The 25,161-nt window shown below is 21.1% G+C and overlaps 1 protein-coding gene across 1 annotated transcript in view; it reads left to right on the top strand.

The window, feature by feature from the left end:
• The first annotated feature begins 318 nt into the window (after positions 1–318).
• The window catches only part of LOC147656617 (uncharacterized), a 37,088-nt gene continuing 12,245 nt past the window's right edge, over positions 319–25,161 (top strand). Inside the window, exons 1-3 of the mRNA XM_086914074.1 lie at positions 319–437; positions 4,358–4,514; positions 5,625–6,011. Coding sequence (XP_086770200.1) covers positions 319–437; positions 4,358–4,514; positions 5,625–6,011 — 663 coding nt within the window. The remainder of the gene's footprint in view (positions 438–4,357; positions 4,515–5,624; positions 6,012–25,161) is intronic.

Consider the following 25,161-nt stretch of genomic DNA (forward strand, 5'->3'; position numbering starts at 1 on the left):
CTGCATGATTCTAACTGTACGATGAAATCTGTCTCTGTCTTCTATGTCTGTTCTAACTCAACTCATCTTCTAGACTTTCTCTTTAGATACTCTCTCTCTCTAAAACTCTTTTCTTTAAACCATTTCTCTACACTGTCTCCCTAAAACTATTCTCTTTAAATAATCTTTTTAAACTGTCTTTCTAAACTATTCTCTTTAAACCATCTCTTTACACAGTTCCTGGATTGTTAGATATAAAATAACTTCGATACACCTCGAGAATAGCCAGATTGGCTAAGGCCTCGACAGTTCGGCGCACATTATTAAAAGTCACTACATATGGATCAGGACAAAATTGAATCCATGAAACGTTGCTTACTTGGTATTGACTGGTCACCAGAGATGACGTCTGGGACCTCTGTCCCAATAGTTAGAGGAACAAATGGGCTGAAGTCAAGGTCTTTGAACCTAAGTCTAACTGTAGTTTGGAAAGAAAGTCTAAAGGATGATTGAATTAGAACAAACATAGAAGATAGAAACAGATTTCATTGACGATACAGTTAGAATCGTGCAGTTAGCTGCAAAGTGTTAAAGTATCACTCATAAGATAAGATAAACGATTATATAATTCCTACGGTAGTAGGTGATCCCTCGAACAATAATATCAATATTAGGCACCACATTTGTGCAATATCCGTTCATGATTTTAACAAATAAATTATTTATAAATTAGTAATGCTTCTTTTTTATATTTTGATTTCATATCGACGCTTTTGAATTTGGATTTTAATAAAATAGTCTTTCATTTTTAAGACGATATGAGATAATATAAAAAAATGTAATCAAAAATTTATTGAAAAAAATATCTTAACAACGCGAGTTCGACATATTCTATTTTTTTTTTCATTTGTTATTTTATCAAACTTTCTTTTATCAGAATATAAACATTAACATAACATTCTACAAATTTATTCCTGAACATTTATTAGATAATAAAAAATTTATTATTGAATAATATATTGATAACGTAAGACATTTATACAGATATTTTATTTTATTATGTTAATTTTTAAAAGAAATAGTAAAATTAATAATAATAGTAACATTTTAACATTATAATGTTTTAACAATTATAATTATAATACTATATATTATCTATTGTATATATTAAAAATGATAATAAAAAAAAATTGAATGTGAAAAATGAAATAAAATGAAAAATTCATCAATACCAATTTAATTTTTGAAAACAAAAAATGGAAATAGTGTCTTAAATAGGAGTTACAAAATTTTTCAAATAAAATTGCTAAAGTATACTTTTGAAATAACATGAATAATAATTTTTGAGAATGAAATGAATTTCTTTTTAATAGATTACATATTTAAAAAATTCATATAAAAAAAAATTAATAATAAATATGAATATTTTATATCTTTTATGAATCAATGTGTAAATTAATTGCAATTTTCCATTATTTTTTTTCAATTCAATGATCTAAAAATAAAGAAAACTAAGTATGAATGAGATAATAGTTAGTTGATTTATTGATCAAAATTCACTAATCTATATTAATTAAGATAAATTAAAAAAAATTTTTTTTAATTTAAAATAATATGAGCAGTTTTTCTGAAAATATAAGATATTTATGTGGTGAAAAAAATTATTTAAATATGTAAGTTGTATAAAGAAAAATACATTTAATCTTTTAAATTTAAAATTCTATAGAGATAGCTCTTGATTTTTCTCTCTAAATTTTAATAAAGCAAATTGAATATAATACAATAATTTAATTATTAATTTAAATCCAATATTGTGCAACCATTATACGATCGATATCATAGAATTTGCTATAATTTATTCGAGAAAACAAATTATATAGATTTTGATTGCGTAATTAAAAATGATAAAATTCTTTATTTCTAAAATGATGAATATATTGAATTATTACATTTTTATGTATAATGTGTTAAATTATACTAAAATTCGAAAATAATCATTTGTATTTAAAATATCGACTATTTACCGAGAACCTCTGTTACACAAGCGACACTGTAATACACTACTGCCACGCATTTAATTCTGTGTTTTTCTTTCACTCTTTCTAATACAAACTTAAAAGATTTATAACTCATTAATTAAGCTTTATTGGATATATATTTGTATATGAATTTTTTTCATCGTTTTGATGTTGATGATCAATCTTTCAAACGTATCCCACATTTTTATTTATGAACACTCTTTTTATGTATACATGTGTGTGTGTGTGTATTTATTAGATAAAATGAGACGGTGAAAGAATGCTGAGTTATGCTTAACAATAGCAATGTTGCTTGCGTAACGGAATCCTTCAGTAAGTGGTTAATGTTTTAGATATATAAATGATTATTTTTGATTCTCAATATAATTTAATATGCAATATATGTAAAGATACAACCATTTAATATACGTTATCATTTAAAAAAAAAAAATTTTTTTTGATTACGCAAATTACGTAAATGATTACGTAAATTGAAAAAAAATAACGAAAAAAAGTGGAAAATTTCAATTGATTACACAATTACACATTGATCCATAAACGATATAAAACGCTCGCGTTTATTGCGAATTTTTTTCATGTGAATATCTTATAATATAAATATACAAATAATCCATACTAAAAAGAAATCCATTTTACTCTTTAAAATTATTATTAAAAAATATTATTATTAAAAATATATAATTTACATTATTTTTATATTTATATTTATTTATATTTATTATTATATGATTATATATTTGGAATTTTTTTTGAAAAATTTTATTTTTTTATTACTTAAGACGCATTTCCATTTTTCGTTTTTAAAAATTAAATTGATATTGATAAATTTCTCTTTTTATATTACTCGCATTCGATTTTTTTTTTATTATTTTTAACACATGCAAAAAAAATTATTAAAAGCTAATTATTTAATAGCATCGAATTGTTAAAATTTTGTAAACACTATTTCCATCCCCACTATTTCACACAATTTCTTTCACACCTTATAAAATTTAACGTAATGAAACAAATATTTGTATATGTGTCATCACTTTATTATCAATTAATATTATTCAAAAACAATAATAACCGTTGGAAAATAATTCTCTGCACAAACTTATTTTCAATAATAATTTTATTTAGAAAATTAACGAATAATAATTGTAATATGGAATAATTCTAATGATCAAAATTTGAATGAAATAAAATTTAATAAAAAATATGAAAAAAAATACACAAAACTCACCATTACAAACGTATTTCTTTAACTGATTTGTTGTTCCAGAATTTCTCACGTAATCGCTTTATTTTATTTTATACAAAAAGATAAAATAGATGCTCTCACACTTGTTACATACATTATTTTATTTTATTTTTACACATATTCATATTGTATCATACATTATTTGCTTTTATTACAATCTTAATTTGCGCAACAAATAGATAATAAAGAAAATAAATTCTTTATAATCTAATAAATATTAAAGAATAAAATATATTAATATCAAAAGGATTTTAATAAAAGATATGAAAAAGCCATTGTTAAGATATTTCTGTCAAATTTATCATATTTCCAAAATTTTTCGCGTAATCACTTACATTGTTTCTTTATTTTACTGCATTGAATTATAATTCTTTCAATATTTTTTTATAATTATATTTTATTGTATAACATAATTTTTCAATAAATTTATTATTAATTTTTTTATATGTGGTTTCGTATGAAAGTTATTTACAATTACTTTCAAGTTATTTCTTAACATGTTAAAAATTGACTTTTAACATACTTACAATTATAGTTAATTATAATAAATTTATTTTTTAAATATTTTGTAACGAACACTCATGATACTTTTATTTAGAATTTTTGGGGATTGAATAAAGTTAAGAAATAAAGTTTATAAAGTGTTATGTTAATGCTGAAATAATTTTCATGAAAGAAATTTTAATAAAATGAAAAAAAAATAGAATCTACCGAATTCGCATCGTCAAAACATTTTTTCAACAAATATTATCATATATTATTATATATTTTCATATACTATCTTATACTCCTTAAATAGAAACAAAAGATTATTTTATAATAAAAATGAAATAGCATCAGTATAAATGTAAAAGACAAACAAGAAAGATCACTATCAATCTCTACAATTTATCTGTATAATATAATTTATAATAAATAATATAATATAATATAATTCAAAATTTAATAATAATTTTTAAATATTTCATAATTTTTAATAATATAGTAATTTAGTGTATAGTTAATAAAAAAGTTTAAATATAGTGTTTTATTATTACACATATTTTTTTATTATATATTCGAATAAAAAATTGACATGATTCAAATTTACGGTAAGATGGATGGAAAATCATTTCGAAGCAAGGAGATTATATACACAGAAATTTGCTTCTCGGAGAGGCCCAAATAAAAAAACATTTCAAAGAGTGATCGAACGTCTAAGAACACATGGGATTTTTATAAAAAAAATTCTACTAATGCAGGAAAATTTACTTGTAAAAATTTAGTGTAATAAAAATGAAATATTTTAAAAAGAAGAATAACTACTGAATGTGAAAATATAAAAAATAATTCAAGACTAATGAGAAAAAATTTAAAAAAATTTTGTGAAAAGGATATCATTATCTATTGAAGAAAATGGACAACATTTTTTAAACATTTGATATAAAAATTAAAAAATAAGTATAAAAACAATTCAATTACTGTTAGTATTAATTTTTCATTATTTTTGTTTTATAATAAAAAATAAAATTATTTAATTTATAAGATATTTAATGATGGTAACGATGAAATCTACGAATCTAGGAATGCATGGTAAATAAAATTAAAACTAATTAATTATTTTAAATATTAATTATATGTTAACTCTTCTGTTATTTGATCCAAGGCAAATTAAATTTTGCACATACATTATACAATATTCGAATCTTATACTGATGAACCATTTTTATTATGATATAATTTTTAAACATTTTCAATTTTACATAATCATGTTAGCGAAAGAATTAATCGTTACCATTTATGGACACCGCATTTCTATTTCAAATAAAAATATGTATAAGATTTATTTTTCATCACTGATTTCTATCATTAATACTATTCTTCAAATAATTTCAGATACAGAAATTAAATAGATAAACATCTGGAAATCTATGTTGGCCACTTTATTGGATTTCCACGATCGATCCACTCTATTTTCACTTAATCTTTTCACTTAAAATTTTTCTGATGTTACTATAAAAATGGGCCGATGTTCATGCATAAACCACGCATTTTGTAATATATTTAAATTTACTTCGTCAAGTATAAGTATCAATTCTCTTCAAAATACAATAATTTAATGTATAATTAATAATAAAGTGTAAATATAGCGTTTGTGTTTTATTATTATACATATTTTTTATTATATATTCGAATGAAGAAATGGTTCGAAAAACCGACATGGTTCAAATTTATTAGTAAAGCGGATGGAAATCATTTTGAAGCAAGAAGATTATATGCAAAAAATTCCCTTCTCGAAGAGGCCCAAATGAAAAAACATTTCAAAGAGTGGTCAAACGTCTAGGAACGCATGGGATTTTTATAAAAAAATTCTACTAATGCAGAAAAGCTCAGAACTTCAAGAACTTTCTATAGAAGAAGCAATGCTTCGAGATATAGAAGAAAATCTTAATTCTAGTACCAAAGAAATAACAAGAAGAGAAGGAATTAATAATATCTCGGTATGGCGAATGTTGAAGAAAAATGATTTACATTCTTACAATGAACAGAAAGTGCAAGAGTTAATTCCAGCCGATTATGTGCAAAGATCGTTATTTTGTTCAGAAATACAAAGAAAATATAATGAAAATACAACTTTCATTAAACATATATTGTTTACGGATGAAGTCATATTCACAAGAAGTGGAATATTTAATACACATAATATCCATATATGGGTAATTGAAAACTCACATTCTATAATACATCAAAATTTTCAAAAGCAATTTTCGGTAAATGTATGACTGGATATATTAGACAATAAATTAATAGGCCTGTAATTCTTGCCGCCATGGTTAACTGGAGAAACATGCAAGATATCTCTTCTCGACGAAGTAAATTTAAATAAATTACGAAATGCATGGTTAATGCACCTGTCCATTTTCAGCAATGTGAGAAGAATTGTAAATAAAAAAAGAGTGAGCACTGAGATCCCCAGATTTAAATCCGTTACATTTTTGTATTTGAAGATAAATTTATGATCTGATATATTAAACAATAAATTAAAAGGACCACATTTCTTTCTGCCACTTAATTGGAGAAGCATATGCGAGATTTCTGAAAAAAAATTGATACTTTTTGATGAAAAATTAATAAATTTAAATAAATTACAAAATGTATGATTAATGGATCAGTTATGTAGCACTAATAAAATGACTACCGAGATTTCCTGATTTAAATCCATTATACTTTTGTATTTGGAGTTATTTCGAAAATTTAATGTATAAAAATGAAATATTTTAAAAAGAAGAATAACTACTGAATATGAAAATATAAAAAAACAATTCAAAGATAATGAGAAAAATTAAAAAGAATTTCATAAAAAGATATCATCATTATGTATCCAAGAAAATGGACAACATTTTGAACATTTGAACATTTGATATAAGATTTAAATAGTAAGTATAAAATGTTGAAAAAAATTCAATTACGTATTAATTTTCTATTCTTTTTGTTTTATAGTAAAAAATAAAATTTTTTAATTTATATTATATTAATAATAAATTATTAATTTATATATTTAATGATGATAACGATGAAATGGAATTCTACGAACGCATGGTAAGCAAATGATAGAAGAAATATATAATAAACAAAATCAAAACAAATTAATTATTTTAATTATATGTTAATCCTTTCCTTGCTTGATTCGTACGGTGTATGAGTAAGTTAAATTTTGCACGAGTTCGATGTTTTCTTTTTCATATCTTTTAAAAAAAATTTCATTTTATTAAAATCATTTCAATATATCTTCTTCTATAATTGATTCTTTAATATTTATTAGATAATAAAAAATTTATTATTGAATAATATATTGATAAAGTATGCATACAGATATTTTGTCTTATTGCATTAAATTTTAAAAGAAATAGGAATGAATAATGATAATAACATTTTAACAATTCAATGCTATTAAATAAATATTTTGTCTTTGCATTATTTGTATTAAAAATCGAATGTAAATGAAATGAAAAGAAAAATTCATCAATACCAATTTAATTTTTAAAAACGAAAAATGGAAATGCGTCTTAAGAAAAACTTACAAAATTTTTCAAAAAAAATTCCAAAAGTATATTTCATAATAACGTGAATAATACTAAACGAGAATAAGATGAATTTTCAGTATTTTGTTGTAATTTATTCGAGATAATCTTTTTTTAAAAATTACATAAATGTTAATGTGCATAATTAAAATTCTTTTTTTTTTTTAAATGATAATGTACATTAAATAGTTATATTTTTACGTATACTGCGTGTTAAATTACATTGAGAATCAAAAATAATCACTTATATATCTAAAACATTTATTACTTACCGAGAGACTCCATTACGCAAGCACAGACATTGCAATACGATACTGCTAAACATTCAACTCAGTGTTCTCATTTTTCAGCCATCTCATTATCTAATAAATTTAAAATGCTTATAACTCGTTAAATTATCAGACATATGCATACATGAAGTTTTTTTTATCTAGAATCCACCCTCCAAAGATGTCCCATTTTTATAAATATCCTGTGTGTGTGTGTGTATATATATATGAAAATTATATAAAACAATATAGATTTTTGAGAACCATTATGTAGAAATAATAGAAAAGGAATGATCATAGCAAAAATATATGAATATGATAGAACATTCTAGATAGAATATTCATTTATCCTAAATTGTAAATTTGTATGTGTAAATTATAAATTTCAAACATCTTTTTAAAAATTTGATAGTATCGTTCAATATTAGTATTTAGTTTCTTATTCAAATAATTTTAAAATTGAAATGAAAACATGGGAATTCGAATCTGCTTCATTCACAATAGTGAAAAAGATGTGTCTCAAAATAAAAAACATTCGCAATTAATATTAATTTTTAATTCAAACATTATGATCGGTAACAATTATTGTTATACAATGATTTTGTTTTTTAATAATTAGTTTTGCCAATAGTTGACGATTCGATAGAATATAATATCAATACATTTGTAAATAAATATATGTATATTTAAATATACATATGCGAAATAATAAATATTCATGTACATAAAATGAATTCTGAAATATGTTTAATACGTAAAATACTCGTATATACATTTATTTTTAATATGAGTTTAAAACTTTTAATTTTCAGTTTTTATCGATATAAAAAGATCACACATTTTTTTAATTTTATTTTTTTTCCTTTTTATTTTTACCTCGCAAAAGAATTATTTTTTATTCCATCAAGCAATAGAAACATATTTATGAATTTAAAATGAATTATAAAAATACGTGTATAAGTAGTACTAATGTATAAATATAAGTATATATGTATGTATATGTGTATATGCATATATTCACAAATTTTTAATTTATTTTATAAGCAGGAAAAAGCAAGAGACATTGACTTAATTATCAATAATCTTTTGAAAATATAAAAAAGAAAATTATACTTTGAAAATATTTATTTGATTGATCAAGATTTAACTTTATATAATAAATATAAAAAAGTATAACAGTTTTTTTATAATTACTACATTGTTACTAAGAGCCAAAAAAATGACAGCAATATTATTATTTTGGAAAGAATTAAATAAAAACATCTTTTACAAAAAGAAAAATTTTTTATTATAAGAAAGGATAAAAAAAAATATTTAAATAAAGATATTTTAAGTAACGTTAAAAAAAAAATATTTTATTATAGAATAGATTCAATATTTGATTTAATAATAGATATTAAATTATATAGATATTTCAAATTATAATTATAAAAGACATCATCTTCATGTTGCCTTTACATATAATCTAGATGGATTGATTTTTTTCTAAAATATCTTTCATAGAAAAATTCCAAAAAAACCAGACAATCATTTTTTTGTTTTATTTGCTGTTTTTTCATTATAAAAAATATAAAAAATATATTATTTTATAAAAATTATAAAAATAGCATATTATTTTTGCCCACATAAGTCTTCCTTATATATCCCTATAATATTTGTTCTCAAGACTTAAAATTAAATACAAAACTTCATAAAGATATTATATTTTCTCAATCAATACATTATAAAGACAATATTTTTATATTAGTTATATTATATTATCTATCAATTAAATTATTATTATTATCTATCAATTATATTATCTATCAAACTCTAACAAATAATTGATTCAATATGCATATTCATAAAAAAAATAAAAGAAAAAAAATTTACTCGAATAATTTAATTACATAAATTTAATTTAATCATATACAATTTGCATAAAATTATAAATTTTTAAAAAATTTAATTAATGCCAATTTCATAAAATTATTATTTTCATATATTATTCACATATATCATATATCATATATTATTTTCATCTTTTTTAATTTTATCAATTTTAGAGATTATATAAATTTAACAAGAAATAAATTTTAAACAATAAACATTTTGTTATCTATAAACATTAATTCTGTGAATAAAAACATGCATCTCCACATACAGACTCTACTATCTCAATGTTTAACTACAGATTGGATATTTTTCTAATAACTCTATATTATGTTTTATTTAAACTGTTTTTAAATGTTCATTCATCTGGCTTTAATCTATTTACTATAATTTAATTTTATCTAAAAATTGTATTTGACGATTCAACATTTTTATTTGAATATTTTTTGGCAAACTTTGCTTGTTTTTTTCCTATTGAATTTACTAATAAATTCTTTGAACGATACGTGTAAAATATCTTTTGTTAAAATAAAAAAAGAAAAAAAAATAAGAAAAGAAACACATAAATCTTATAAATACCAAATTCAGATTTAAAGTCTAATTTAATAATAAAGAATAAATCTATGTTGTATGCTCAAATTGGATGAAATCAAATACATTTTACGATGAAAAAATAAAAATGTATAATAGATTAAACAAACAAAATATTTTAGCTAACAAAAAAAATAAATATAAAAAAAATTAAAATTGCAACCATAAAATAATTAGAATATATGTTTTATAAGAAAAAAAAAAGAAAAATATATTATAAATTAAACAAAATAAATATATAATGAATTAAATATTTGATATACCCACAATCTTTTATAATAATACTGAGAATTGTGAAACGATTTTCTTTTATTGTTACTGAATAAAATTTATTGAGATTTATTGTCTGTTTATGCAAATTCCAATATATAAAATTCAAATATATAATGACTTCCAAAAATATTCTAATACTAATATACATTTAATTTGAAAGATCCATATTTTTTTTTAATTATGGAAGAAATCAATTTGTTTTTTTCGATAGAAATATTATTGTACTTTAAAAACTTCAGAAATATACAATTATAAATATTATAAATTATAAATATTAAATGATATCACAATTATTTTTCATGTTTTCACAAAAATATTTATACATTTTAAAAATATATATTAAAATGCTAATAATTAAAATAATAATTTTTTATAAAAGTTAAATATTGATTTTGATCTTCTTAATTCTGTAATATATTTTAGACGATATCTAAAGTGTTAAAAATTATTTCTTGTTAACAATACTACTAGAAAACTTTATATTTTAGAAAAAATTTATCATTTTTTTTTATGATTATGAATTGTTATTTTTTATTCATTCGATTACTATATTATTGTTGTTTTTTTTTTACTTATTCCATCTTACTATATTATTCTTTATCCATTTCAATCGTTGAAATAAAATTATTTATACAATTATATATAACTTGTTTTTTTTTACTTATTCCATCTTACTATATTATTCTTTATCCATTCCAATCGTTGGAATAAAATTATTTATACAATTATATATAACTTGTTGCCTTAATATGATAACTCAATGTATCAATTAAGAATGCAAGAAGATTAACAGATTCATTTTTTTTTTTTTAGTATTTATATATAATATTGTAACAATATATGTGATTTTACAATAAAATATAAATAATAAAAATAGAAATAAAAAATTTATTGATTTATTGTATGCAAAAAAATGAAAAAAGTCAGGAAACAAATAGATAGCTATTTCATGTTCATAGCTCAATTACTCGTACGTCATTTTTTGTTCTTGAAGCTTCTTTTTGAAACATATCTTTTTGTTCTTACGAGAGCATAAATGAGCAAAATTTAATAATTGAAGTTAAGAATAAAATTATTTCAATAATTTATTTTGATTGAACTGCGATTATGAAAATGAGACATACAAGCATAATTATTATGTAATTAATATTTATCAACTTGGCTCTGTTTTGTGGATTAAAACAAGAAATGAATACATTTTATCATTATAAATACAATTTTTATGGTATGTTTCTCTAATATTGGATGCGTGAGAAAAATAATTAAATGGTTATTAATTTTATTCATAAACATTATACAAATAAAATAAAATATCAATAAAATTTTTCTTGTCATTTTCCAAGCGGATCATTTGTAATTCATGATTTATTTTTATTCTTGTAATCATTAAAATACAATGCAATAATTAAAAAATTTGACTAAACTTTAAAATTTAAACTTAAAAACATTTTTGTGAAAATTTTGTTCAATATATCTTTGTTGATTCAAAGATGCAAAATATGCTTATGACAGCTTATACAACATTTTTTTCTGTATATAAACGATCATCAAAAATTTTTTGCATAAAAAATGTAATTTTTGTAAAAACTTTGTAAAATGTAAAAACTTTTAAATTTTAATTTCCTTATTTAATAATAAAGTATTAAATAAAATAGAATGAGCTAAAGAATTTATAATAATAAAACTAATGGCAAGATTTTTTATAATGAACATAGTTAAAGACTATTTAAAAAATTAATTTTTAAATATATTATATATACAAAGTTTATTTATGAATCCGAAAAATTAAATTAATTATATTAAAACTAATTCATGATAGAGACAAAAATATCCTGAGGAATGTTAACCGCGTAATATAGATACTAATAATAGTAGATTATTTAATAGTAAATAATTTATGACATTTCATATGTAAATTCTCAATATGGAGTGTAGAAACATATCTAACAAATAATGACAAATTGAATTAAATTTTTATTTGCAGTATAAACTCTTACTTTTTCTTTTTTTTTTCTTCAACTTCCAATAATGCCAGAAATATTTTCTGAAAATTGTATAAGTTGTTTATAAAAATGTCAGAGAAAAATTGCTAGGAAAAAGAAGAAATATATAAATTAATTTCACAATGATAAGAAGTTTTTTCTTGAATTTCAGAATCTTAGAAGTAAAAATTATCACAATAAATAAAATAAAAAGAAAATATATTTAAAAATCATTGTAAATTGTAGAATTTATTAAAACTGAAAATAAAATTAATTTAATTATAATTACTCACACACCCAATTCCATAAACAATTGATAAAAACCTAAATAAAGCAGAATGATGATGATAAAATAGATGATATATAAAAAATGTCCCACAATGTAGAAACATCTATTAATTGAATTCCTTAAGTAATTTGAAGTAATATTTTTCTTTGTTTCAAATTTTGAAACTTTTATTTTGTTAACGAATTATTAACAAAAAAAAAACACTGCTCAATCATGGAACACCAATGGAAAAATATGTTGAATATAACAAATATTTTTTATCGATAAAAAATTATATCAAATTATATCACAAACAATGAATAAATTATATATTATATATATTCAACACATTTTCTTCGACATATTGCTTGGATTTGTTCGTGTTCAACTAGTAACATGAACAATATTTTTTGTTAATAAGTTAATAAAACCGTAACGAAAGTTTTTGCAAAATATTACTTCAAATTATTTAAACTGAGAATAAATTAATTAAATTGAGAATATTTTTCTTTATGTAACACACTTAATAACTTAGTAATTCTTAATAACTTAATAAATCAAACTTACGTAAATACATGATATTAGAATTTTTATTTATTTATATACAACATTTATCAATTTTATTTAATACTTTTAAATATATTTGAATTGTATCATGTGAAGAAATAAAATAGTGTCTAAATTCATATATATAAATTCGTATATCTTTAGCAAATGTATTTTTCTCGAATTCTCGAAAGTATGTAGTGCATAAAATTTATTTCTTTGTGTTCTAAGAAATATTCTTATTACATATCTTTTTTCTTCTGTTGCGTTATAAGAAAATTATAATATGTATAGTACACATTATAAATTATAATAATTTTTTCTGCAGAAAGTTCTATTCTGGTTTTCTGAGTATATGAAACCGGCTAACAAAAGGTAATAATGCATTTTCTACATCCTAATTCTAGAGAAATAATAATTAAATATATCATTACATGATGGTTGTTCACAAGATATAATTTTAATAATACAAGATATAATTTTAATCAACAACAATGACATAAAATGTAAATTTTATACTTTATTATATTCGAGAAAATTTCAGCAGACAAATTTAATGAATTATTCGAAAAGAAAATTTAATAAAATTCAATAAAATGCAATTCTTAAATGTATTTCTATTTCTAAATTCTTTCATTAGATCCGATATCTACATAGAAAATTTTTATATATAATATTTATATATTTACATCTTGTATCAATAAGCTAATAGTATTATATTATTGAATCTTTTATAATTGTAATATTAATTAATATTTGAAAGTGCTTTTATGCTTTCCATGTAATGCTCTTACGTAATGAAGAAAAACCCAATATACTTCAAATAATTGTGAATGTTTCTTTCATTCGGATGTTTCCAGAACTTATAAAAGTCATAATAGCAACGATAGTACATTAAAATTAAATTCATAACTTTTCACATTTTTTTAAGAAACAACAATGCGAAATACAACTAATATAGAAAAGAAAAATGTAGAAATATAGCCATAGCAAAGAAAACAAAAAATAATTAAAAAATGACATTAGACATATCAGAAAATATAATAAAAATAATTAAAAAATCGATAGATGAAAATTTCAAATTTTTAGAAGATATTGTTGCTTCTAAAAATTTACAAAACAATGAAATATTTATTTCAATATCAAATTACGCATAATAATGTTTAAATAAATAAAGTCAAAACAATCTTTTCATTTTTTCCTAAGTGCTATATAAAAAATATTTATATAAGGTCTGGTGGAAAAATAAGAAACTATTACTAAAAAAATAAATTCGAAAACTAATAAATATAAAATTTTAATTTTAATCAATTTTTAATTTCTCAGATATTAAATACAAAAAAATTTCTAAAATTACTATAAACTAATCTAATCTAAATGTAAATAAATATTTATAAGTACAATTTTTAAATAATTGACTTAAACTTCGGCTAAAATTTGAAAGGAGAATAGACATAAGAGTTCAAAAGGAATGAAATCAAATTATCATTTTCAATTATCACTATTTTCTGAAAAATATTAATTTTGAAAGTTTTATTTTCAAATATATTCAATACTCTCAGTAATCATAACATATCGGATAATCGATTAATGAAAAATTTATTGTAATGTGTTCAATAACAAATAATTGAATTTTTCGGTCATCGAAATTAAAATGTAATATGTAAGTTATACTAAATAATATAAACAATATGAACATCTGGATAAACTATTCTATTTGACCGAATCATTTCTATAAAACTTCTTTTGGTATAGATACACAGATACTCATAAATATAATAATATAAATTACTTTCAAATTGCTTCTCTATAAATATAATACATAACTTCAATGACATTTATTCTATTGCTTGAAGGTTTGTTTTAGTTTCAGAATCTATGAAACTGATGAAGTGATTTTACTGACAAATATCGATATCCGTTATTTTTTAAACAATTGTAACTTTCCAACAATCGAAATAAATCATCGTCTTTTGAGCAATATTTTTCGATCATGGAATTACGTCATAACTTCTCTCGTTCTTAAAACGTAACGAAATTTTTGAGTCTCTATTTCTAGAATCCATTTTTTTTATTCATATCCATTTTTTTCGAATTTTCTTAAATCTACAGATTTTCCGAAGTGTTATCAGTATTTTACAGTAGTATATATATCATTAATATTGATTAACGATTTACTTTTGAAATAAAAACTTTTGTAAAAAATTTTTTGCCTATCGAAGAAACAAATTGATGTGATTTTTAATTTGCTCATTTTTATCTTTTTAGGACTAAGTAAAAAAATTGTTATTTTATCGTGTTATTATGTTATCGTATACATTCGTGATTATATTAAAAAATCCATATTCTAGTCACTTGTTATTACATATTTTAAAAAATATATAAATTTAAAAAAAAATATATTATTATAAATGTTATTATAAATGTGTTGATATACAGTCTTCTTTGGTTTTATTTATTTATTTATTTTTTTTGTTGATGAGATTCTTGGCATCAGCATTCTATATCGAATCCGTTGATTAAGATCTCATAAACAATAAAATATATACTAATTATTCTTAATAGTAAACATCCATTTAAAGAATATGAGAATAGCTGTTTTTATCGTTTTATTTTTTTAGAAATTATCTTTTTTGAAAACGCTTTACTTCATCTGAATATTTGTGCTCTCAATATAGCTATATTATTTAGTACATTTGCTAAATTTCATAAAAAATTTAATAAAATTAATTTCATATAATTATTACAAATTTCGTTCCTCCATTTTTGCAACTTACTTCAGTAATATATCACATTGTTACTATTTTTATCATATATTGGTAATAATTATTGTAACTAAAATTTAAAAATTGATCATTTTCAATTGATTATTTAATAATAATTCCTGCTACCGAAATAATTAAATAAAAAGTTTTTGTCTAACTTTTAACATTTTAACCGAAGTGTGTTAAAAAATTTATTCTTTGATCAAATCCAGATTATAAATGAATTTTTCAAAAAAATAAATAATAAATAAATAAATAACATTCAAGTAATAAGCAGAAAAAATTGTATAACAATGCATAATTCTATTTACAACACTTTATAGTTACTAAACACTATACAGTTTTTATTGATATAAAACAATAAGAACATTTTCTGTAAGATATACGCTACTTGGATTTATTCATGCTCGATCGGTAACATATAGTCAACACTATGTCACGGCTCGAGTAGAGGTTATGTGCTCCATGATTATGATTATAACTTATTAACAAAGCCATATTAAAAGTTTTTACAAAGCAAAATGTTTGAAATTACTTAAGGGTTTTTCAATTTGCAAATGTTCTGGAACACCATATATATTTAAAATAATCTTTGTAATATGCCTTGCACTCTTCATATGTACATACTATGTAGACAACTATGTATTAAAACTAGTTACACGCTTTCAACTCCTTTGTTTCTAAAAAAGATAGCAAACTATTTTTTATTTAAAAAATACCAACAAAAAAATGACTGATGCACGAATAATCTAAATTTTTAGATAATGAACAAATGATTCTCTATTAATTTTTTTAGAATATTACATTATTTCAATTCAATATTACATTTTTTCAATTCATATATATTTTTTACATCCTTACTTATCGAATATTTTATCGAAAAAAATTCAAATAAATCAAAATTTAATCATAATTGCAATTATTATATATTTTGATTTTTGTTCATTATATTTTACCATTATATGTTGTTTCCATTCATGAAACTTTTGATTCGTACATTACATTTACATTTACGAAAAACCTGAGATTAAAAATTGAATTAACGAAGTTTCTGGAGAGTAGAAAGAGATATATTTTGGAAAATTATTTAAAAATAACCATCTTTTTACACTGATACATTGGATATATGTGGCAAAATTTATGCCACGTTTTCTTTGTTTCACATAATACGAAAGTAATTTTTTAGAACAGGAGCACTTTCTGTTTCTTTAGCGATTTTTAATGCCCATAGATACAAGAACATGTTGGATATTGAATATAGGAAATAAAAGAATCCCAATTATAAATTAGCACATAAATTAACTTTTAATGATTGCATAATGAACTAACTCGTAATAAGTAAAAATTAAATACAAAAGTAACAGATATTTCAGTTTGAATTATTGATTTTCTATCATAGAACAAAAAAGATTCTTTGAGCGATTTAGAGTTATGGAAATTGAGTTGGAAACTCAAGAACTCTTCATTTTTTCTGTAATGCTAATAAACGCACTATTAGTAAAATATTTAAAATAAAATATGAAGCAATGAAGAAAAAGCCTTAATAACTTGATTAATATATCAATCGATAATCTGGGACCGATGATGTGAATTAGCAATTTATGTATAATTGCAGATATATAGTACCATTTATAATTAAATAAATATTAATATCTTGTTTTATGAAACATCTTTGAATTTTTCCTAACTAACTTAAAACTTAAAACCGATTTATATTATAATTATATTAAAACGAAACGATCCGATTCAATTCAATTCAAATATAATATTATTATTGAATACAGATAAGATTTGTACAAAGTATATTTGAAAAAACTATTTTGATTTTTGTTATTATTGTTATTCACAGTGAGGAATATTTAGAATAGTTGAATAATTCCGAAAAAAACATAGTCTGATATTTTTATTTTTTGAATAGGCGCGTCAAGAAACTAAGAACGTCAATTTTGTTTTTTCAAATGCAGTAATATGTTTTTTAATATACTGTTTGATACTTGACATTTATTAGGAAGATTTTTTGTATATATAAAAGATCTTATTATGTTTTATTAATTCAAGAGATTAAGAGATATTTAAGAATTTAAATTTTATAATTTCTATAAAAAACAAAGAACATGTGAACATGAAAATTGATATTCGTCTGTTTCTCGTCTATTGATTATGTTTACTTTTGAAGTATCAATTTTGGAGAATAATACAAAAATATATTTTAAAGAAATTTTATTTTTCAAAAAAAAGGAAAAATGTTTTCTTTATATATATATATATATTTTTTTTTTATTTATTTATTTCTCTTCAACACAATATATCTAAAAAAAATAAAGAAACAATTAATTTCCTTTTAATTTATTTGATAAATTTAATAGCGTATTTTCCTTAACATTCTTCAATCTTTTTTTAACATTTGTTTTTCTTTGTGTTTTTTGTTAGATTTATATAATTCCATATTCTGTATTTCATTTATTATTAAAATGATAATATTCAGTAATATAAATAAAATATAAAAAAAACCATAAAACAACAAAAAATTCAATTTCATTTTTTGCGTTATTCTTCGAAGCGGAATAATTTAACTACATTATAAAATTCGAATAAAAAGTATATTTCTTTAATGAACTTATGTATTATTTTTCAACTAATGCCATTTACAGTAACAAAGATTCGTATTATCTTTGACAGAATATCAATCGATCTATCATTAAATGATATCCGGTTAATAAAATTAATTATTCTCAGTGATTTAATATTAATTTTAATCAGATTTAATGATATGATATATGAATCACAAATATATGATATCAACAAATATATGATAACAAAAATTTTAATTGATCCACGAGATCGGAAATCACAGAACATATGATTGCGAAATCATATTCTCTAATTCAAAAGTTTAAGTTGAACATGGTAATAATATAATAAAATATTATATCCACTCCTTTCATAATATCAATAAAATAAATTTAAAATACGACCAAACTTGCATTTAAATCAATTAATAACTTAATTAATAACTGCTATAATTTATTTATAGAAGCACAATGAATCGACGTTGTAATATTCAACTATTCAAATGGTTAATTAGGATTTTTTTCTACATTAAACGTCTTGATCTTTCATTTTTTAGACGATTAAATACAATATTCAAAGATAATAAATCATCATTATGACCTTAACAATTTTTTTGAAATTTCTGCTCCATAGAGAAATTTCTGCATCCAAGACTTGAAGCATTATGTAATCAAAAAATAATAAAAATATGAGAAATGATCAAATTCTTTATAACATCCAAAGCCTTGGCATACATATCAATATGTATACATTAGATTATACTGATTTATCCACTAAGTCAAATGGAAAAATTTCGAATTCAGTGAAAATGAAAAATAGCATCTCAAAAAAAAAGATTTAAAAAATGAAGAAAATATTTCACTGCTCTAAAGAAGATAAAGTGATAATAAATATCACTTATAATTTCTATATTGAAAATAAAAATTGAAAAGTGACTTTAGATTTATTTATATTATTTATATATAAATAATAATTTTTCTTTTTATTAATCGCTATTCGAAAAAAAATATCTTTTCTATAAAATATCCAGCATCTACTACAGCATGGAAGAGCAAAATATAAGTGAATAAAGAGCGACAGTATATATAACAAATATTTAATAAAAAGATCAAATATTATTGCATGGAAGAGAAAATGCTTAAAAACAATTGATTATTATTAAAAGCAAAAGAAAAAAAAATATATATATATTAATGAAATATGGGTAGATAAAATTATATATTTTAATAAAAGTCGACAAATCAATTTTTAAAAAATATAAGTTTCTCGCATCGGTACATAATTATCCATACTGGAAAATTTATCAAACTGAATTAATTTTCAAAATAAATAGTAATTGCTATAAAATATTTGGAAAAATATATTTTAAAAAAAAATTAATCTCAAATATTCCACCGAAATTTATAATATTGATAAATCGTGCATCTTATCTTTTCATTTAAGTATAAGAATAAAATATTTTTGAAATATATCACAAAGAAACATGATTGATTGCTTTTTAAAAAATAATGTCCCCCATTCAGAAAATATGGAAATGGATAAAATTTAACAGAATGAAATGAAATTTCAGAAAAAACATTTAAAGTCAATGATATTAAAGTTATCATTCATGATAGCTAAATCTCATTAAGCTAGGATGGACGAAATTAAAAAAAGAAGGAAACAAAATCCTTCTACATTAGGCTACGAATTATATATATTAATGAATACAATAAAGTCAAAAAAATAGTTAAAAAAAATAAAGTTAAAAAAAATAATTGAAAGAATTAGTGCCAAGATATACAAAAAATTGAAAAATCATAAAAGTTTCGAAAAATTATTTGAGAAAAAGATTTATTATTAAATTTAGTAGTGCTAGAATTACTATTACGAAATAATAGAATAATGATATGAATGAAAATGAAACTAATTCAAGTGACAAAAATCATTTCAAAACGAAAGAATATTAAATATTTTTCTTATTTTTCTCGAGATAATTTAATAAAAATTTATTGATGAGAACATTTGATAAATTGATATAATAAGTTGGAATAATAATTTTTTGAAAATATATTGATATTTCATGTCTTAATGTTAAATACATTTGTGGATTATTGAATATTTTTATTATTTATTATTTATCTCTATTATTTTTTATCATTAGAATGTTTCTTGTTCTTTTCAAAATGAATATAGCATTAAGTTATTTGTTTGAAAGACGATTTGAATAATTTTCTTTTTATATTTTTAATCTCTTTTTATATTTCACAATGCGTGATTTATGTTTTTTTAACTGATTCCATTTCGAGATTTTTTCTATGTTTGTAATATATTATAAAACATTGTCATGGACAAAATTATTGATTTCAAAATTTTTATTTTTCTATCATGGTTGCTTATAACTCAAAGTTCAATTCCATAAGTCGATAAATAGATTTAATAATAGTTTTGTACACAATTTTATTCGAAGTTTATTCGAAGTTGAATTCAATTTTGAATTTCTGTTAAGTAGCTCATATTTCTTCTTTTTATTTTAATATATTCTATTTGTTTATGAATAGTATTTCCATATTATTTAGTTTAAAATATAATTTCGTTATTTAGAGAAAAATGTTTGTTTCTTTAACATAAAAATTATGTACTTAAATTTTTCTTCGTTCACTTTTATTTTCTTCTTTAAAAACAAAGTTTGTAAAATTTATAAGAATTATTGCAGAAACTGAAAAGCAGTTGTTACTAAAATAGTTGTTACTAAAATAGTAGTGTCATCAGTAAAAGTTAGGAAAAAAGTATACCATTATGTTGATATATCAGCAGTGAAAAAGTTATAAAGTATAGGTTTTAACACACTGCCTTGTGGAACTCCAACCTTTATTGAATATTGATTGGAATAACTGTTCTGAATTTTGACTACAAATTTTTTATTTAATAAATAAGATTTGATCAGATAATAACACAAGATTGGAAAATTATTATTTACAATTTTAAACAATAGATTTTTGTGCTAAATGACACCTTGTCAAAAATCATTTTCCAAGAATTACAACTGAATAATATAATTTTTTTCAAAGTAGATAATTCTATAACAATTCTGTAACACTTGTTAGATTACACTTATTAGAATGTTTATTACAGAATTCAAACTGATAATCAGATATGAGCTTTCCATAAGGTAACTGATTTCAATCCATTAAGTATTGTTCTTTTCATTCGACATGATTGGTAGCAATGAAATTGATATGAGACCGATGAATTCAAATCCTGTCCAAGTTTTGATAGTATTATTATTTAAACTAGTAACTCAGAAAATATTCTGAAGTACTGCATTAGTATGATTGTAATCAATTTTCTAACTTTAAAAGAAAATTCTTTTATAATTTTTCCAATGATCAGATTAAGAACAGGTATTTTTTTTTTAATTGTATGTTTGATATGAATCTTTTAACTTTTTTAATTACAACTGAGAATTCCAACGTTCTCTTCCATTATTGATTCTCTAGTTATTTCATCTGGTAAGTTTGAAATATCTTTTGTTGAATAAGAATGAAAAATTTTGAATAAGTTCTTCAAATATAGCTGCTTTTTCTTCACTGGACTTTTACTGCTTTTTTTGCTAATTGCTCTTCTAATTGCTGACATGGAAACTATTTGACTTTTCAGCCTTTTAATCGTTCTCCATAATAAATAATTAGAATTTTTCGATGAAGACAAAGATAAAATTTCTAATTATTAAATTCTTGTAAAATATTTTTTTTTATTTGTTATCTTAAATATTTTTTCGTTACATGGAGTTTTTTGTTTTTGGCAATTATTTTTGAGTTTTTTTTTTATTCTTTATTTTCTATTATGCAATTAGAATATATATTTATAGAATTGTTTAAACTATTTGGCAATTTTAAGATTATAAATAATTTCATTGGTCATTGATTGTAATATCTATTTGATTAGAAGTTTTTATGATTTTTGCAAGACATTATCTTGCCATTTCAGATTGTGTTTTATTTCTTAAATAATTTAGTCGTTATTGTAAATTGTTATGTGTAATTATTTATATTTCATAATAAACTCTAAACATGATTTAACGATCAAATGGATCTTATTTATGCCTTTAACAATAACAAAATGAAAAAGTTAAGTATCTTTTCCTTAACTGAGGGCTAGTAAGTAGACCTGTCAAAGAAGACTTGGTGTATTATCTACGAAATAGTACCTATTTCTAGGATTTTTAACTTTTGAATTCCAATTCTTCGCATTAAAATTATCTTTCCTTTTTTCTTTTTTTTTTTTTTTTTTTTTTTTTTGATGCACTTGGAGCATCAAGAGAAAAGAGAATCCATATGTAGTATTCCTTTATTATTTTATAAATATAATTATAAAAACAGTAGGTATTTAAATTCTTATTGTTGTTGTTGCTTGGAAATAGTTGTAATTATTTGGAAGATTGAGTATAGTAATTCTGTAAATGATGTTATATAAATATTATTTTTTATAATCATTGTATAAGACCTCTATGTACTTTATTTTGCATCATACATTATACATAGTATATATTGAAATTTTAATACAAAGTTTGTAAATTAAATTTTAATAATCAATATTATATCTAAATCACTCACAGTAATAAAAACTTTCAAGTTTTTGAATATGTTTAGCTAGCTTGTTGAGTTCCAAATTGTAAGAATTAGTTATGGCTATAAATTCACTATGGCTTTTATTTAACATGAATTTTGTGAGGTCTAAGATTCATTCATTTTATTATATTTATTGTTTCATTAAATTCATTTGTTTGTTGTACATATTTATAAGAGTTTTGAAGTTTTCGACAATTGAACTATTAGTTTTCAAAGTGAAATTATTTTGGATTTATTTTCATATGGGTAATAGCTAGCTGTTCATGTATATGATCTTATAATAACTTGGATTGAACAACAATTTTTATGGGAGTATTTGTGTTTGGCTAAGTACAGAATGACTTGCATTAAGAAAATAATTGTAATTGTTTTTCAGTACTATTATTAAAATTGTAATTTTAATCTTTATAACTAACAGATTGATTATCTTGATAGTTAAAACATCTAATCTAAACATCTAATTTGTTTGACGTTTAATTGGACAATTAAACATTAGATGATTTTTGATACATTTGATATAATATTTTGCTACAGTAGCTTTTGATATGGCCTAGCATCTGGTGCATTGCGAAATATTAGATTCTCTTTTAGATTTAAGTAGTTCAAACAAAACTTTGTGTGATTTTGTTTAGAAGTTTTCTTTCTTAAGATTCTATTATTAATAATATCGATTAATAATAGTGGTTTAAGTTATATATTTTGTGCAACATTTCGAATTTAATTATTGTCAATAGAAAGAATCTTGTACAAATTTAATAGAAAAATATCCATTAATCATTTATCAGTGTTTATATTTAATAAACAATTTATGCGATTGAATATGTGTTGTTCATCTTTTCAGTATTATGAGATATTAATATCTACAAAATTATTGATATTAATAGCCTCTATATTAGCATATCGAATGATTATATAGCATATGCAATGATTAATTTTTTATGCAAGTTATTATTGAGAACATATTAATGATCACTTTCCTTTGTTAAATTATCACGTTCCTTTGTTAAGTAAAAAGTCTTTTTAAAAATATCTTTGATGAAAATAGATCATCGTCTATCGAAAAATGATTACTGGCGATAGTTTTTGGTTCCTTATTTATACAAATAGCATGTGAATACATGAATATTAATAAATTCATTTTACGTAACATGTCTTGTCAATATGATAACTTTGAATATTAAATTTAAAATTTATTTCAAATTGTATTGTGTTATTTTTAAATGTAGAATTTATATTGAGAAAAAGAGAAAAATAAACAATATTTTTTACTATACTGATAAGCTTTAACTAATACTTGATACTGGAAATTATGTCAACAATTTGTGTTCGTTCACTCTCTTTGTTTTCGATCTTAATCTTTACTTAAGTCAGTATCACATGATCTAATTAATATGTACGTTTGTCTCCAGCTTTGCATAATATTTCTATAATTATTCGTTATTTCCTTTTTTTTTAATATAAGGAATTATTATAACTTTTCTATGAAAAACACTTTTTTGCATATATTGCATATATATTTTCCTAAATAGTTACACCAAGATTTCAAAATTATATTTTACGATCATTGTCATGTTATTCCTAATGTATCGTCTATTGTAATTATTCATTTTCTATTTTTTTTTTTATTTGTTTCACTTGTCACATTATATTTTTCTCTTTTAACTGCACTTCTTCCTTTTCTTCTATATTCTTCCATAATTTTATTCTTCTTTTTGTATATAGTATTGTTTAAGTATCTTATACAATATTTCTTCCATTGTTAATTCCTATACTCATTTATCTTATCATTATTCTTTATATCTTTCTCTTTCTTTGTTTATGAATTTCCAAATTTGATTCTCTGTTTTTACTATTTTTATTTCATTCAATATTTCTTTTTCTCTTCTCTTCCTTTTTTTCTTCTTTTCTCTCATATTCCTTTTTTTTTCAAAATGTAGATTTTTCCTTGATCACTTCTTTTTCTATATTTTGCTCACTTTATTTTTGTTTCTTGCAGTTTTTATTCTATCGCATTATTTTATCAATTTTTTCTTCTTCCATTTGATTTTTCTTTCAAAAAATTCTATTTATTTATTTGATTTATTTAATTGCC

This window comes from Apis florea, unplaced genomic scaffold (genome assembly GCF_048593485.1).
Source record: "Apis florea isolate Af1SG1 unplaced genomic scaffold, ASM4859348v1 contig_3571_pilon, whole genome shotgun sequence".
In the NCBI taxonomy this organism is placed as follows: domain Eukaryota; kingdom Metazoa; phylum Arthropoda; class Insecta; order Hymenoptera; family Apidae; genus Apis; species Apis florea.